Below are 18,531 nucleotides of genomic sequence, written 5' to 3'. Positions count from 1 at the left end.
CCACTAGCTGGTTCTAATTGGTGTTCATGGACCCAGTCTAGAGTATATATTATTAAAGGTTAAAAATGGCCAGATTCCAAAAGGTAAGAGAACCAGAAGCTCTTTTTCTTCAAGTGAGTTATCATTTTCATTTTATCATTTAGCAAGTTGAAGATCACAGGAAAAACAAATAAAAAAGGCAGACCTGTTTAAATTTGTGTTAACTCGGTTCATTCCAATACATGACTAGAATCAGGAAATTAAGTTCTGCCCAAGTTAAAGGATTCCTATTCTTAGCAAACATTTCACAGCCCCTCCAGAAAAAAAACCTAAGATAGTTGGAGAAAGCACAAAAAAATCTGCAGACACAGTGATTGAAGTAATAACACAATGCTAGAGGTTACACAGTGTTCTATAGCAAAGATAAAGATACATGACCAATGATTTGGCTTTGTCCTTTATCAATGTATGAGCAAAATGTAGCCAGGAGGTTGGGGGAGAGGAAGGAGCAGTCCCACAGGCAGGAGGGAAGGCACACCAGCAAACAAGGGGAGGGAGGAGATAATTCTGTTAGTGGAGAGGGAAGGGGTAGAGAGCTGGAGGAAAGAAGACAGAGGGATGGAAAAGAGAAAGAAAGAGTGGGGAGTACGTTAGGAGAAAACAGAGAAGTCGACATTAATGCCATCCGGCTGGAGTGTGTAGAGACGGAAAATTAGGTGTTGCTCCTCCAATTTACAGGTGGTCTGGGTTTGACAGAACACAAGACCATGAACAAACATGTCAGCATGGAAATGGGGCACAGAATTGAAATGGTTGGCCTCTGAGAGATTCTGGTCACTGATGCAGACAGAGCAAAGTAATCTCCCAGTCTCTCCGATGGAGGGAAGGCCACGATGAGCTCCTCCCCTTACCATTTTTTAAAAAACTTTAGACATACAGGATGATAACAAGGCATACCCAATTAAACTACAACCCATGATACATTTTTAACAGTGGGAGGAAACACATGCAAACACAGGGAAAATGTACAAACTCCTTACAGACAGAATGGGATTCAGACCCTTGTCCTGATCACTGCTGTTGTAACAGTGAGGCATTAACCATGCTGCCCTTATGTTCAGGTGACTGTCTACATTTTGATCATACCTTGATGAAGGGCTTAAGCCCAAAACATTGGCTATGTATCTTTATCTTTGCTATAAAGAACCTTGTTTGACCTGCTGAGTTTCTCCAGCACTGTGTTTTAACATGAGATCTTTCATGGCCAATGAAAACAGAGAACTATCAGTGTGCACTGCAAGCTCCCAAACCTCATTACAGAAAGAATGTGGAAGCTATGGAGAGAGAGCAGAGGAGATTTACCAGAACGTTGCCTGGATTGGGAAACGAGTCTAATGAGGCAAAGTTAGCAAAACTGGGACTTTTCTCTTTGGAGCAAAGAAGGATGAGGAGACAGCCAGTGTCTATGTTCCAGGGCAGAAGGAGAGAACACCAGAGGGCATGTACAAAGAGAAGGAAGGGAAGTTTTGGGGAGACGTCAGGGGTGTTTTTTTTTTGCACAGACGTGTCTGGAATGCCTTGCTGGGAGAGACTGAGTATTAGGAGCATTTAAGAGACTAAGTTACTAGACAGGAAGGGTTTCATAATTTTGCTTTGGTAGGAATATATGGGTCGGCACAACATCAAGAGCTGAAGGGGCCTGCACTGTGCTGTTCCAACCAAGAAAGATGGTCTAATTTGGGGACAGTGAGAGACGGATCCAGGTTCAAGTAAAGGATATAGGAATTCGCCCCTTGCCCCTGGATCACGTGCCAGGGGTAAGGGGACCTCGGGCAGCGTCACTCGGATCACGTGCCAGAGGCGAGGGCAGCGCGGCTCTCCCTCGCCACAGCCCCGCCTGAACCGCAGGTGCACCCCAGCAACGTTCTCCAGAGCATGGGAACATCAACGCCGTTAAACTGCAGCCAAATCCGTGAGCGAGTGGGAGGGAAGATTCCAGCGACCCGGGTGGGTGTCCGACTTACTCACACGGTCGGAGCCTCGATCCCCACCAGTGCGGAGCAGACCGAGGGGGTCGCACCGAGAGCGGGGAGGGGAAGGTCCATACCCTCCCCGGGGCTGTGTGAGGTTAAAAAAAAGGGGGGGTCCGCCATCTTCCTTTCCTCCCTGCCATCCTCCTCCCCTCACCTTCATGGTGGTCACGCTGAGACCCCTCCGCCCGCGGCCCCCACCCGCCCGGCTCCACCGCCGCCGCACCGACCGCCAGCGACAGGTCACGCGAACGGCAGTCTGCAGGAACTGACGCCACGCGTGCCCGCGCGCCGCCCCTCTCTTCCCTTGCGCGCGCTCCCCCCCCCTCTTCCCTTGCGCGCGCTCCCCCCCCTCTTCCCTTGCGCGCGCTCCCCCCCCCCTCTTCCCTTGCGCGCGCTCCCCCCCCCCCTCTTCCCTTGCGCGCGCTCCCCCCCCCCCTTCCCTTGCGCGCGCTCCCCCCCCTCTTCCCTTGCGCGCGCTCCCCCCCCTCTTCCCTTGCGCGCGCTCCCCCCCCCCTCTTCCCTTGCGCGCGCTCCCCCCCCCTCTTCCCTTGCGCGCGCTCCCCCCCCTCTTCCCTTGCGCGCGCTCCCCCCCCTCTTCCCTTGCGCGCGCTCCCCCCCCTCTTCCCTTGCGCGCGCTCCCCCCCCTCTTCCCTTGCGCGCGCTCCCCCCCCCCCTCTTCCCTTGCGCGCGCTCCCCCCCCTCTTCCCTTGCGCGCGCTCCCCCCCCCCCCCCAACGTGTACGCGGTCATGCCTTCTCTCCCAGACTCGTGTCCGCGAGCGAGCGCCGCCTGCCCTGCCTGCGCACTGGGATCAGACGGCGGCTCTTTGCAGAGGGTCCCCGGTGGTGTGGGGGGCATCAGCCTCATGCCAAACCTTCTCAAATCGGAGTGCCCTGGGAAATGCCTCCTCCTTCTCTCCCACCCTCCCCCCGATCTGTATAAAGGGGCCAGATCTCAAACTCTTCCCCTTAATACTACCTGGCCCCTCCCGTTCCTGCAGCATCTCATTGTTTGCCCAAGATTCCAGCATCAACACTTTTTTGGCCAGTGTCCCAGGTGCCCAACCTTTTATCCGGGATTCCGAACACCGGCAACCTCCAAAAACTGGCGCGTTTTTCAATAATGAAAACTTCCAACCGCCTTGCTCCTAACCCCTGCCGTCCGTTGCCCTGCCCCCGGCTGGGCACCTGCCACTTCCCCCCTCCCCCAAGACGTTCACCCCCACCCCTCAGGTCGTCCCATCCCCTCTGCCCCGCCCTGCTTCCGGCTGTTCATTGGTCACCTCTGTCCATCTTCCCTTCCCCTGGCCTATATCCATCCGTCACCGTCCCCCCATCTCGCTTCCGACACGGCAGCGGGTGTGCCAGCACCAGAGCGGTTCCAGCTGCATGAGGGATTATGGGTAAGGAAAACAGCCATTCCTCTCGCTTTGAGCCAGCTACCGCCACCACCTGCTTCTTTCCCACCAGGTGCTAGGCTGAGCGTCACCTTTCCACTGAAGGTAGGAGAGGTCAGGGGTGGCAGGGGTCTGAGACAGTTTTATTTTGAATCTTTACTTTAAAATTAAAAAAACATGCTGGTGATATTATGGTCTTTATATAAATTCATTTATCACCCGAACCCCCTGTTTTGTGCTATTTTGAAATTTTGCATTTGCTTAAAGGGGCCACCATTTAAAAGTGACTCCAAAATCCGGAAGATAGGTGTGCAGTCCCAACAATCCAGGATAAAAGGTTAGGTACCTGGGGTCCTTTATATAGCAAAGATAAAGATATATAACCAATGTTTTGGGCTTGAGCCATTCATCAAGTTCAAGCCTGAAATGTTGGTTATGAATATTTATCTTTGTTACATAAAGTATGTTATTTGACCTGCTAAGTTTCTCCAGCACTGTGTTTTTACTTCAGCCACTGTGTCTGAACATTTTTGTGTTTCAACATTTTTATGTGTTGCTCTAACATTGCCCGATCTGCCTAGTTTTCCTTGCCATTGCTGTTTCTGCAGTGTGAGTGAATTGGCTGAGTTTTTCTCAGAAACTGCAACACATTCAGTGACTAGTGTTTTGGATGCCCTAAGGTTTTGAATGTGAATTGCAATCTTGCTCCTTATTTATTGCCTCTACATTGAAAGCCAGCTTACCGGTGTACCATTTAATGCCACAACATTGGCACAGAGATCTAACAATCCGTTCTTAAAATGACAATCTCTGCTTTGTGACCTTTTTTTGTGTGTGATACAACTTTATACACCAGGTTTTGTTATATCTTAAGTACAAGAATGTAAGAAAAGCCAGCTAGGTATGCAAGTACACACTGGCAATATGGTGCAAATTGTAGCAACTGGCAAACATTAGATATAATCAGAATGGTTTCAATTCACACCAGTTCAAACTCTTTGCAAATTTTTTTTTTGAAGACTTTATTTAAAATTTTATAACATGAATACAATAGAGAAGTACATTTAAAGAAAAATTTTTTAAAAATTAAAATGGTATGATTACAACATTACATCAGAAAACTACACAAAATAACCCCCCCCCCCGTTAATTGTAACACAATATTAGTAATCTAACTTAAAATTAGTCCACCCTCCCCCCCCAAAATAAAGAGTGAAGAGTTAATAAAATTAACAATATTATATATGGAAAAAAAATACCCACTTACAAAAAAAGAGATAAAACTTAACCCCTTTGCAAATTTCTGAGGAAACCTACTCAAGATGAGAGGACCCATTAAATATCCTCTGACTTTTGTGGCATTTTAACATCTGACATAACATTATTTCCTTCCTTACTTTGGAAAGCACTGAAGTGGGATTCAGAGGATGAAATGATACATGGAATGAAAAAGTTTTTATAAAAATTAGCAGAATAGTATGTTCATTAAAACAAAGTGACTTTCTCACATGATCTGTTTTTTTTCATCCTGATTATTATCTGAAACTTAAATCATCAGTTCTCTGTCTCTCAATTAACGCGATTGACCGAATTCTCATTGGCAAACTACATTGTCTTCTTACTGTGAATCTGCTGCAACTTGATCTCTTTTACTTGCACACCCACAATAGTCTACCTACAAGCCACTATCATTTCCTTCAGAGAAGCTCACAAGGGAATGGGCTGATTGTTCAACAACTGCAAAACTTAGGTCTTTGGCCATGGATTAAAAGCACCCTTCAATAATAAAGATTCATCACAAGACCTTGGAGATCATGGAACACATCCCCTTTCCTGCAGCCAGTTCTCGAAGGTGGCGCCAATGATGGCATTCACCATTGCCTTCAGTGTAGCATTTAGCCATATACCACATGGGGGTTTGTGCTTTTTTTTCCCCCCATCAATTCACTTTTATAAATGGTTATTACTCTTGCCTAATGATTCAAGATTATTTTCCCCCAAAGCCTCACTAGTTTCTCATTCAAGGTTTGTTGCCCCACGCCTCATTTTCTCATTTTCATCTTCCCTCTGCCTTCTTCACTGAAGTAAATGTCCATGTACTTGGAATAAATCATATATGAAAGCAAAGTACGACTCTATGAAAAAAATTCCACAGAATATAAAGTGTGTAAAGAGATGAGACTTACAAAATCCATTAAATACACCTAAAACTGGCCAATCTCTGTGGCATTGCAGATAATCCACTGTGTGTAGTTTTGGTGAGACCTCCAGCAATCTGGATTGGAAATAGCACCTCCAAGACCATCACACTGAGCACAGGGGCCTCCCAGGGCTGTGTGCTTAGTCCACTGTTGTTCACTCTGCTGACCCACGACTGTGCAGCTAAACACAGTTCAAATCACGTCAAGTTCCCTGACGACACGACCGTGGTGGGCCTAATTAGTAAGAATGATGAGTCAGCATACAGAGATGAGGTGCAGTCGCTAATGGACTGGTGCAGAGCCAACAACCTGTATCTCAACATTAATAAAACAAAAGAGATGGTTGTCGACTTCAGGAGCGCCCATGGGGGACCTTGCGTTGACCATTGATGACTCTACTGTTGAGGTTATCAAGATCCTCGGAGTGCACTTGGTGGAGAATCTCACCTGGTCCCTTAACTCCAGCTCCATAGCCCAGCAGCACCTCTATTTTCTACAAAGGCTGAGGAAAGTTCATCTCCCACCCTCCATCCTCACTACATTCTACAGACAATGTATTGAGAGCATCCTGTGCAACTGCATCTCCGCCTGGTTTGGTAGCAGTACTTCCTCAGACCGCAAGACCCTACAGAGGATAGTGAAGTCAATGGAAAAGATCATTGGGGTCATTCTTCCTACCATGAAAGTCATCTACAAACTCGATGCAGACAAAAGGCTATAAACATTGTAAAGGTCTCCACACACTCCTCAAGTAAACTGTTCTTCCTTCTGCCATCTGGTAGGAAGTACCGTAGCATTCGGGCCCTTATGTCCAGATTGGGCTGCAGTTTCCATCCCCCCCCACCGCCAAGACTATTAGACTCTTGAATTCCCAGAACATATATGCATAGAAAACCTTGGTATTGGGGACTATTACAGTATATGTCTTAATATTTAATATTTTATGTGTTTAATTTCTATTTTAACTTGTGTAAATATGCTCTGTGGTCCTGGAGAAATGCTATCTCATGGTATGAACGATAAATAAAGATGCATTGACTTGGATGAATAAATTTGTATTATCATCATGGAAATCCATGATTTTGCACTAAAACCTATTCAGTACATGGATATGGAAGCATTGTGCTAATGTTACTGGATTACCACCAGGTTTATTGATTCAGAGACATGAATTAAAATCCCAACATGGCAGCTGGTTAAGTTCAAATAAATGAAATAAATCTGTAAATTCACATCTATTCTCAGTAATAGTGTTGGGGAAAAACAAACTCTCTTAGTTTACTCATGTACTTGAAGAGAATAAAATTTTACCTGGTCTGGACTTGTTCAAAATCACTCCAAGCTCAACAACATTGACTGACTGAAGCTTTTAATTTTACTTTATTTGTATCTGCTGTGCTCTTATTTTAATAATCCTGTGGCTATATTTTATGAAACATATCTAGCAGGTGTAATATTATCCCTTCTCTATCCTGAAATATAGCTCCTAAATTATGTTCAGCTCCTCTCAGTTTAGTACATGATAAATTACAGCAATATGTAATAGGGAAAGAATATTTAGCTTTGAAAATATAAATGAACATTTGACTGTATTGCGCAGTCAGAAAGTTCAAAACATGCTCACAGATTATAGATAGATTTCAGAAATAAACCTAATAAGCTTCCTTTGCAGTCTTTGAAAGGAGAAAGGGTTTTACATTTTACACTATTTGACTATTGAAATGCTTCATTTATGAGATGCTGGAAACAAAAACATTATATTTCACGTGAAGTGACAATAGTCCTCAGATGTCCGAGGGCACAGAAAAGCACACAGCATCTATTTGGCACCACATCAAATTACAATTTAAAAAGAAACCTCTGTTTATTGGTGCCTGCAGAAACCCTAACCTCAGAGTAAGTGTTATACAGTTCTGAAGGACTTCTCAATCAGGTTGGGATCTTCAGTGACATTAAGACATAAGACTGGAGGCATAAAGTTGTACAGAATGGAAACAGGTTGTTTCAGCTATGAAATGCCCATTGACACCAATCCTACGTGCATCCCATTTTACTTTATCTCAAATGTTAAAGTTCAGATTTATTGTCAGAGTACATATAATGACATCACATACAACCCTAAGATTCTTTTTCCTGCTGGCGAGGCAGAATAACCAATCATTAGTAGTGCAAAAACAATGTCTTCAACATTGTAAACAAATAAAGAAATGTAAAAAACTCCAAAACAGAGAGATAAAAATCAATAAAGTGCAAAAGTAAGAGTCCTTAAATGAGTCTCTAGGTTTGTTGTTGAGGAATCTGATGGAGGGTAGCAGCTGTTCCTGAACCTGATGATGCGAGTTTTATGGCATCTATACCCACATCTTCCCCACATTCCCATCAACACCCCTAGATTCTACTACTCACCCCCCCCCCCCCCACACACACACACTAGGGACAATTTACAATGGACAATTAATTAACCAAACTCCATATCAAGATTGGAAAATGTGAAGAAAGGCTGAGTGAATCTGGACTTTTTTGAGCAACAGAGGATGAGAGGTGACTTAATAGGGACAGCCAGTACCTTTTCCCAGGGCGGCAATGACCAATACGAGAGGACATCCATTTATTAAAAGAAAAGCATTTAATTCACTAATGACTACCAAGGAAGCAATCTTACCTGGTCAAGCCTAAAGGAGACTTCAGAATGACTAGTTGTCTCCTCATTTCAGGAGTCCATAATTGTTGCGACTTCTGTTCATATTTACATCAAATTACTGAAGGAGAATTTTTATAATCCAGAATCATTCCCATTCCTTTCACAGTGTCATTTGGTTCTGAATCACTTTGATCAGAGGAAATATCCACGTAGATTGATCCAACTACAGTCGGCATGTAGCTGGAGAACAGCAGCACAATGGTACAGTTGGTAGGGCCACTGCCTCACAGCTGAAGCAACACGGATTCAATCTTGATCTCTGGTGCTGTCTGTGAGGTTTGAACATTCTCCCTGTGGGTTTATTCCAGGAGGTCCAGTTTTTATCCGGATCCCAAAGACATGCGGGCAAGTGGACGATTCTACATTTGTTACCTCAAGTGTGTAAGTGAGTGGTAGAATTTGGGAGGAGTTGATGGGAACGTAGGAGAATAAAATGGAATAAATGGTTGTAATGGCTGCTTTGTGGTCTGTGCAGAAATGTTAGCAAGAAGGCCTGTTTTCACACTGCATTGACTCTTAGATTCTAAACAAATACCTATTGAGCATTTCTGGAGACTTGGGGATTTAATTTCTGGGTTTTCTCTACTGATGTTAAAGGGACAGAAAAGGTTATAGAGATAATGCATGGAAGCAGGTCCATCAGCTCATTGACTGCGCCAGCCATCGTGCACCTACTTTACATAAATCATAGGATAAACTATTTTAGTCTCACATTCCTGTTAAATCTGTATTGCATCCCTCACCTACACACAAGGACAACTTACAGTTACCAATTGACTCTGCATATCTTTGGCATGTGAGAATAAAGCAAAACACCCTGGAAAAGCTGAAGGAGTTGCAGGGAGACTGTGCAAACTCCACAAAGACAGGACTGCTAGATCTCAGCGGGAACAACTCGACCTGTTCTACCACCTGTTCTGCAAAGGAAATGGGTAACAGCAGGGATAACACAACAAACCACATGGATTTATTTTAGTTTAAAACAATATCACTGACACAGGATGTGGGTTACTCCACTTCAGGTGGATCTGTTCACTCTACCAATTTCCTTCATAATTGGCTGTGTGGAAGGAACACTCAGGCCCTCGTGTCTTTTTTGATTTGGTTTACCCTAAATCAAAACAAAAGAAAAGCATGAAAAGACTAACTTAGAGATATAGGAAGCAGGAAGTAAGAAGGGCCTGTGAGAAGTTTATAGTAGCCAGACAGGAGCTTAATAAAGGACTTAGGAGAGCTTGAATGGGGCATGAGAAGGCCTCATCATTTAGGATTAAGATAACCCAAGGTGTCCTATGCATATGTGAAGAACAGAAGGATAAAGGAGGTCACATGTGCCTGGAGGCAGAGGAGGTTGGGAGGTCCTAAATTAATACATTGCTTCAGTATTCATAAAAGAAAAGGACCTTTGAGGTTGAAATTGATTAGGCCTGTGTGCTGGACAATGTGGAGATTAAGGAAGTGGAAGTGTTGGATCTTCTTAAAAACATCAATTGATAAGTCCCTGGGGCCGGACACTATATACTCCAGGCTGCTGTGGGAAGTGACAGAAAAGAGAACTGGGGCAGTAGCTACGATCTTTGAATCCTCTGGCCGCAGGGGATGTGCCGGAGGATTGGAGAATGGCAAATATAATCCCTTTGTTTAAAAAAAGGTAATAGGGAGAATCCTTGGAATTATAGACCAGTGAGTCTTCCGTCAATGGTGTGCAAACCTATGGAGAGGATTCTTAAGGATAGGATCTATGACCATTTAGACAAGTATCGTCTACTCGAGGATAGTCAGCATGGCTTTGTGAAGGGAAGGTCATGTCTCACAAGTCTAATTTTATGAGGAGCTAACAAAAGAAATTGATGAGGGCAAAGTGGTAGATGTGATCTACATGGATTTTAGACAAGGTCATGAGAAAATCACGAGGAATGGGATCAGTGGAACCTTGGCCATGTCGATTAAAAAATTGGCTTGTAGAAAGAAAGCGGAGAGTAGTGGTGGAAGGAAGGTGTTCTGCCTGGAGGTCGGTGATCTGTTCTGGAGCTCCTGCCTTTTGTGATTTTTATGAATGTCCTGGATGAAGAGGTGGAAGGATGGGTCAGTAAATTTGCAGATGATACGAAGGTTGGAGGAGTTGTGGATGGAGCTGAAGGTTGCCGAAGGTTACAAGAGGTTATAGACAGGATACAGAGTTGGGCAGAAAAGTGGCAGATGGATTGCAATCTGGATAAGTGTGAGGTGATGCATTTTGAAAGGACAAACCGGACAGCTGAGGACAGGGTTAATGTATGGTTACTTAAGAGTGAGGATGAACCTTGGGTGCAAATCCAAACATCCCTTTAGGTTGGTGCACTGGTTGATAGGATAGTTAAGAAGGTCTATGGGATGCTAGGATTCATTAATAGGGAGATTGAATTCAGTAGAGTGGTCATATTGCAACTCTACAAATCTCTGGTGAGACCAGAGTATTATGTTCAGTTCTGGTCACCTCATTCTAGGAAGGATGTGGAAGCTGTGGAGAGGGTGCAGAGGAGATTTAGCAGGATGTTGCCTGGATTGGGAAACAAACTTTAAGAGACAAGGTTAGCAAAGCTGGGACATTTGTTTTTGGAGGGTAGAAGGATGAGAGGAGACTTGATAGAGGTCTAAAAAGATTATGAGAGGCATAGATAGGGTGGCCAGCCAGCACCTGTTTCCTAGGGCAGGATCAGCAAACATCAGAGGACATGTTTTCAAAGTTAAGGGAGGGAGGTTGAGGGGAGACATCAGGAGTATGTTTTTTTTTACACAGAAAGTTGTGAGTGCCTGGAATGCCTTGCCGGGGATGGTGGTGGAGGCTGAAACATTGGGGGCATTTAAGAGACTCTTAGAGACATGAATGAATGGAAAATAGAGGGTTGTGGAGTAGGGACGATTTAGTACTTTTATCGTACATATTTTTTAGTGAAGGATATGTGGCTTGGCACAACATCAAGGCCCGAAGGGCGTGTACTGTACGCTATTGTTCTTGTTTCGGGAGTGATACCAAAAACTGAAAAAGTCCAGCATCTGTACAGCATCCAGTCGGAGACCCCTCGGTATCTCCCTGTTTTCAGAATTGTGCTTTATTTCAAATTTATATCGGTGTCTTACAGAGTTTTTTTAAAAAGAAAACAAACGGGTTTATGAAGCATCATAATAATTGGCAAACACAAGAGTTTATAGTGAAAGATGGATTTCAAAATAAAGGAATTTTTTGCAATGCGGGAGTTGCAACAGCTAATTTGGGGCCAGATGTTCCCAGCACCAATATTAGGATGACCAGATTGTTTCTCCAACACCTTGCATTCCGTCTCCGCAGTCTCCAACCAGGTAGCATCAAATACAACTTCTCCAACTTCCAAGAACCTATCCATCTTCTCTCTCTTTCCTTCACCCCTTCCCTTCCTCCTATCAGAGAGCTTGCTACCCTCTTCCCCCATCATTTCACCTTCTTTCTCTTCTACCTCCCATGTCGACACCTCTTACCTGATAGCCTGTGTTCCTCCCCTCTTCACCAAACACACCCCCCCCCGAACCTCCTTGACCTTTTATTCAGGCATCTGCCTGTTTTTTTTCTTGTTCCTGAAGGACTGATCAGGTCAAACTGTTGCCTATGGATACTGTGTGACCTGCTGAGTACTGCATTAGACCCCAGCATCTGTTTACCCCCATTTGACTGGTAATATATTTTCCCTTTGATCCCTTCTAACATGGTTGGATATTTTTGCCTCCTATGGATGCTGTGAAACCTGCTGAGTTCTTCCAGCATGGTCCACTGGTCAGTTTGAAGAGGCAATGGGTGAGCTGCATGGAGAATGTGAACAACGTCCTCTAGGATGCCATGGGTGTTCTGTGGTTAGTAAGGGATTACTTAAGGTGCTATGTGAGTCAAAACAAAAGATGGAGAACCACTGGTCTAAATAGTAAAAACAGAATTATGTATGTGTGGCTCTTTTTGGCTGAAAGAGCATGAGCAATTACTAAGGATTATTACTGTGCAAAAATGTATTGTGCTCATCAACTTTTAATCTTTGAACAGAAATCTCCCAATTCCAAAGCCATTGCTGCTTCCTCTCGAATATCTAGTAGCCTGAGACAGTTATCCATTCTGGACAAGAATGCAGTTCTGTCAAAACACAATCAACATCTCTTATTTGGATCTCTGGTCTGCAATCGTTTGGGAGCCTCAGAACAGCAGATCTCAATGACACATCCATGAAAAGAAGCAATTTTACAGTAGATTCCATAAGGGCTTAGTATCCATGACATTGAAGGACACATCTGCATCACCTTTAGAAAATGGGTCTAAATACATTGAGATATCTGGGCCTTAAGAAGCAGGTTTGCCTGATGGCCTTACATTTACCACAATGGATTTGTTCAGAAATTAATTAAATAAGTTACCTCCTTTCTTTTGAATGTTCTTTTTCAAAGAAGTCATTAATTTAGCATTCCCTTTCCATCTGCTGAATATTTTCATCATTTTCTCTTTTTTAATAAGAGATTTTCTATACCCATCATATTCTAATTATTAATGACGTATATTGCTTTGGTAAAGAGTCAGCATGGTCACGATGGGGTGAATAGTTTCTTTCTGAACACTGCAACTAATGATTCACCTATTACTTAATTTTATTAAGCAATGAGCAGAATAAACAGATGTATAGATTGGAACATATACCTAAATTAAGTCTTTTGATTTTTTTAGGTTTCTCATAGAAACTCATAAAAAATTGATTCAAATATCTGCAGATGTGACATATTTTATTGGCTCTTTCCAACATTTTTAGTTTCTATTTTAAATATCATATTCCTAGAATGTCAACATATCTAATTTTCCACAAACTATACTACTTAATTTTGTTTTTTAGCTAAAGCTAAAACCCTACCATTTTTCTTTTTAATCTGTGCTTCCTGAGATCAAAGAAGTCGATGCGGAAAAAAGTGATGGTGCGTGTTGGGGCTGGGGTTGGAGCATTGTAGATAACTGTGTAACTTTCTTTCATTGTGTGTTCCTCTGCATTTTTGAGCTAGAAACTATTTGGCATATGATTGGTTAACTCTTGCATTCCATTATTTTCTCTTCCTCTCGTTGAAGCCATCTTTTGTATATGTGCACTCTTATTAAAACAGAGATTTAATGTACGTACCTACTGCAGCCAGGGAGTGAACAATGGTGATATTAATCTATTGACACATTTAATGATCTTGAATAATTTAGCAACAACATAGGTCCGAGTAAATTAATTTGTCGCATTTTATCTGGTATAGTGAGATGAGTTCTTCCATGAGCAGTCTGAACTGGTCAACTCTAACATTCAAGCATTATATGAATTAGGAAAATCACATAGCACACAATAATAGATTAATGAAAAATACATTAATTAGTACAAATCAAGGAAGCAAGAGATAACTATTGTGAGTTTATTCAGGTGCTCGATGGCTGTGGGGAAGAAATTATATTTAAGCCTGTTGGATAGCAATTTCACACTTTTGAGGCTTCACCTTAATGAGATGAGGGAGAATAGAGGCATTTTACAACCATTCACTTTCTGGAGTAATGTGCTGCAGATGGATATTCATGCAATGGTTAGTATCCAGCTAGAGAGGTTTCCCTGATTTGACTACAGGGCGATTATGTTTTCCCTCCAAGGAGAGCAAAAGATGTACTGTTGCAAATATGTACATTTACTGACAAGGTTCCATTCCGAGCACCTCTGCAGTCTGCTGATGAGGTCTTTAACCATCCACTCTGCAATCTTCAATTGTGTGACAGTTCAAACTAGAACAAAGAACGCTGCAGCACAGTACAGGCCCTTTGAGCCATGATGTTGTTATGTCATCTTTATTTATCGTTCATACCATGATGTCGCTGTAAAGATGAGATAGCTTTTCTCCAGGACCACGGAGCATATTTACATAAATAGAAGGTAAACACATTGAAATATTAAAATATTAAGACGTATACAGTAAAAGTCCACAGTTTATTATCCAGATATGTTCTGGGAATTCAGGAGCTTGATGGCTTGGGGGAAAAAGCTGTTGACCAATCTGGACATAAGGGTTTAAGTGCTACGGTCCCTCCTACCAGATGGCAGAAGGGAGGTACTGCTACCAAACCAGGCGGAGATGCAGTTGCACAGGATGCTCTCAATACATTGTCTGTAGAATGTAGTGAGGATGGAGGGTGGGAGATGAACTTTCCTCAGCCTTTGTAGAAAATAGAGGTGCTCTTGGCTATGGAGCTGGTGTTAAGGGACCAGGTGAGATTCTCCACCAAGTGCACTCTGAGGATCTTGATACTCTTGACAACCTCAATGGTGGAGCTGTCAATGGTCAGTGCGAGGTCCCCCCGGGCCCTCCTGAAGTCGACAACCATCTCTTTTGTTTTATTAATGTTCAGATACAGGTTGTTGGCTCTGAACCAGACTGTTAGCGACTGCACCTTATCTCAGTACGCCAACTCTTCATTCTTACTAATGCGACAAATATGGTTGTGTCGTCAGCAAACGATGATGTGATTTGAGCAGTGTTTAGCTGCACAATCATGGGCGGGCAGAGTGAACAGCAGTGGACTAAGCACGCAACCCTGAGGGCCTCCATGCTCAGTGTGATGGTCTTGGACTGCTTGAGGTCTTCTCGACAGGAGAGCCGATCTATGTAAACTTACTTCACATTGAAGGAAAAGTTGGATAGGTCTATGGACAAGAGATGTGTGGAGGGTTATGGGCTGGGATGGGAGAAGGTGTTCGGCATGGACTAGAAGGGCCGAACTCGCCTGTTTCTGTGCTGTAATTGCTATGGTTATACAACAATCTAATTTTTCCCTACCTCACACCCACAACCCTTTAGTTTTTACATTCCTATGTAAGGGCCACAAAGACTAACATGGAAACTTTCACTTCCTTATGTTTCTTTTCCACTATGTTATCAAAATTATATATTGCACAATCGTATTCATTTGAAGCTGATACCTTGCCAATTACACTTTTGCTAAGCCATTTCTGTATTTCATTTCTTTTGTATATAGTGCAGAAATCCATCATCTGTTCTGTGCTGTCAAACCATTATTGAAACATTATTTCTGCTGTTAAAGTAAAACATGCTGGAAACACACTGCACTTCAACTTTTTTTTTAATTTGAAAGTTTGGCTATCAGTTAAATGACTTTGTTTTACAAAGATGATGATTTAATTGTATATGGATTTGGCATTGTGTAAATAACCCCCATTTGCGATGAAACTTTAAATCTGATTTGAAACATATGGGACACAGTCCAGAGGCCAGGGGGCACAGCTGTATTTAGCTGTAGCCTTTGTTAAAAGCACATGGAGAGCTGGGATTCAGCACCAAGGATAGAGACAGCGACTGGCCAGAATCACACAATGGGACAGGATTTGTGAGCAGTGTTCAGCTGTAGAGACCGGACTAAAAGGATTGTTATCTGGTGGAATGTGGCCCTTGCATGAATGTAATCAATTTTTTGAGCACAGATAACATGTTCCAGGCAATTGATATGAGTGGGATAAGCAATTATCAAAGAATTCGGAATCACTAGTTATTATCAATTGAACAGTTTGCAGGATGTGAATTTGTGCAGAGGACACTTAAAAACTGCAATGATAGGATAATACCAGTGATTACTTTTAATACTTTGAACCTGGTCTTACGAGAAATCTTTGATCCAGAATTGAGATAGTCAAGGTTGAGGGAGATGTCACTGGGTGCATGGATAGTAACGATTTCAGGAAGCAATGAACCCAAAATTAGTAAGGAGTATTAGTAGATCGGTAAACATTACACATACAAATATTATTCTAAACTATTGAGGAAAAATTCCACCACAGATAGGTACTGTGCAATACTTTCCTAACTCCACACCAATCTCCAGGATAAGAGGGGAATATTAACTTGACCAGTTTGATAATGATTATGTTTGTCATCCATTATTTATTGAGTCAACATGAAGGCATGTTGGTGATGGGATAAAGAAGGAATGGAAGTTGCTCTGTTCATGATTGGAATAACCTACAGGAGGTGATGAATACAGTCAAGATCATCGTGCATGTCATCCCACTGCCTCGGAAAAGCAGCCAACATACTGAATGGTTCATCACACCTGGGCACATTCACTTCTCCCTCCTCCCATCGAGGAGAAGGCTCAAAAGTGTGAAATTATTACCCCACATGCTTAAAGACAGATTCTTCCCTGCAGACCTCAGGCTCGTAAATGAACCCCATCACAGTGCTCTCATGCTGCCCTTGCTTTGTACTGATTCATTTTTATTTTGTCTCTGTACTCTGTCACACTACTCTTCTTCAACTTTGTTTGGCTGTAAGAACACAAAACTTGCCTGGTGGAGAAACCTTTCTCAAGGGACCAGGTATAACGTGACAAAAAAAAGTAGGAATCCCAACTAATTGAGAGTCAAAGATGTCCAGTAACTGCAGTCTTGTAAATGACTGAGATTGATTTTATATATATAATTTGTTTATCCAGTTACTGCATTTTGTCTCGAGAAAATATCTTTCTTTTATTTTGTGCTTGTTTTCTATACCTGTTAAAATAGGTTCTATCATTTGAAGCTAATTGTTCTTCTAATTGCTTTGGCTCATGCCTTGAAGAAGGGCTGAAATGTTGGTAATATATCTTTATTTCCTATGGACACTGAGAGACCTGCTGAGTTCCTCCAGCATTTCTGTGTTTTTAAGATTTATTGAAATTTTAATAGCACGGTAACAGGGCATTTCAGCCCCCGAGTCCATGCCACCCAATTAACCTCCACCCCGGTACATTTCGAATGGTGGGAGGAAACTGGAGCGCCCGGGAGACATGGGGAGAATGTACAAACTCCTGACACACAGCGCAGGATTCCAATCCTAGTCCTGATTGCTGATGCTGTAAAGGTGTTTGTGCTTTTATTGCGTTAGATTATCTGCAGTGGAAAATGTGTCTATTTGGTCTCATTTGATCAGCATGTTTTTCCTTTCATGACCCTTCAATGTAAAGTGTTAGACATTCCACAGCACTCTCTTTTTTTTTAATTTTATTTTTCACACAATAAACCATATTGACCAAGATACATGCAGACATTTTTTCTCTTGAATATATACAGTGTCATTTTCTCCCCCTTTTACCCCCCTCCCTCCCTCACTCCCTTTCCCATTTATTTAAAGTTCAATCTATAAGATACATTAAACCCATTAAACAATGTTGTCACTTAATAAAAATAAACAAGAAATTTTACTGAGTCAGTTCTTTTCATTATCTTCTCCTTCTGTCATTTTAGGTAGTGGAAGTCCATGATAGGATTTCTCTATTGTATTTCATGTATGGTTCCCATATTTGTTCGAATATTGTGATGTTATTTCTTAAATTATATGTTATTTTTTCTAATGGAATACATTTATTCATTTCTATGTACCATTGTTGTATTCTCAAGTTGTCTTCTAATTTCCAGGTTGACATAATACATTTTTTTGCTCCAGCTAGGGCTATCATAACAAATCATTTTTGTGCTCCATCCAAATCGAGTCCAAATTCTTTATTTCTTATATTACTTAGGAGGAAGATCTCTGGGTTTTTTGGTATATTGCTTTTTGTGATTTTGTTTAATATCTGGTTTAGGTCTTCCCAAAATTTTTTCACTTTCTCACATGTCCAAATTGCATGAATTGTTGTTCCCATTTCCTTTTTACAGCGAAAACATCTGTCTGATACTGTTGGGTCCCATTCATTTAACTTTTGAGGTGTGATGTATAGCCTGTGTATCCAGTTATATTGTATCATGTGAGGTGTGATGTATAGCCTGTGTATCCAGTTATATTGTATCATGCGTAACCTCGTGTTTATTGTATTTCTTATAGTTCCGGAGCATAGCTTCTCCCATGTTTCATTCTTTATCTTTATGTTTAGATCTTGTTCCCATTTTTGTTTAGGTTTACCGTTTGTTTCCTCGTTCTCCTTTTTAAATTATCATTGTGTCTGTAATCACATATTCAAAATTGCTTCCTTCTGGTAACCTCAGACTGTTTCCCAATTTGTCCTTCAAGTAGGTTTTCAGTTGGGGGTGGGGGGGTGGCTTGGGAGGAGGGAGGCAGGGGGGGAGAGAAAGTCACTGTATATGTATGAAAAAGAAAAAGTGTATATCATGGCTGACGTGATTTATGGTGTGAAAAATAAAAAAATTATTTAAAAAAAAAGTAGGTTTTC

At 42.2% G+C, this 18,531-nt stretch overlaps 1 protein-coding gene across 1 annotated transcript in view; it reads right to left on the bottom strand.

The window, feature by feature from the left end:
- Positions 1 to 2,251, bottom strand: part of LOC138745306 (transmembrane protein 263) — a 205,677-nt gene extending 203,426 nt beyond the window's left edge. Inside the window, exon 1 of the mRNA XM_069902323.1 lies at positions 2,167 to 2,251. Within this exon, the coding sequence (XP_069758424.1) occupies positions 2,167 to 2,172 (6 nt within the window). The 5' untranslated portion in view covers positions 2,173 to 2,251. The remainder of the gene's footprint in view (positions 1 to 2,166) is intronic.
- Between the last annotated feature and the right edge of the window lie 16,280 nt (positions 2,252 to 18,531).

This window comes from Narcine bancroftii, chromosome 1 (assembly GCF_036971445.1).
Source record: "Narcine bancroftii isolate sNarBan1 chromosome 1, sNarBan1.hap1, whole genome shotgun sequence".
NCBI classification, from domain to species: Eukaryota; Metazoa; Chordata; class Chondrichthyes; order Torpediniformes; family Narcinidae; genus Narcine; species Narcine bancroftii.
Note: the sequence above shows the minus strand (reverse complement) of the source record. Positions and strands in the feature narration are given on the sequence as shown.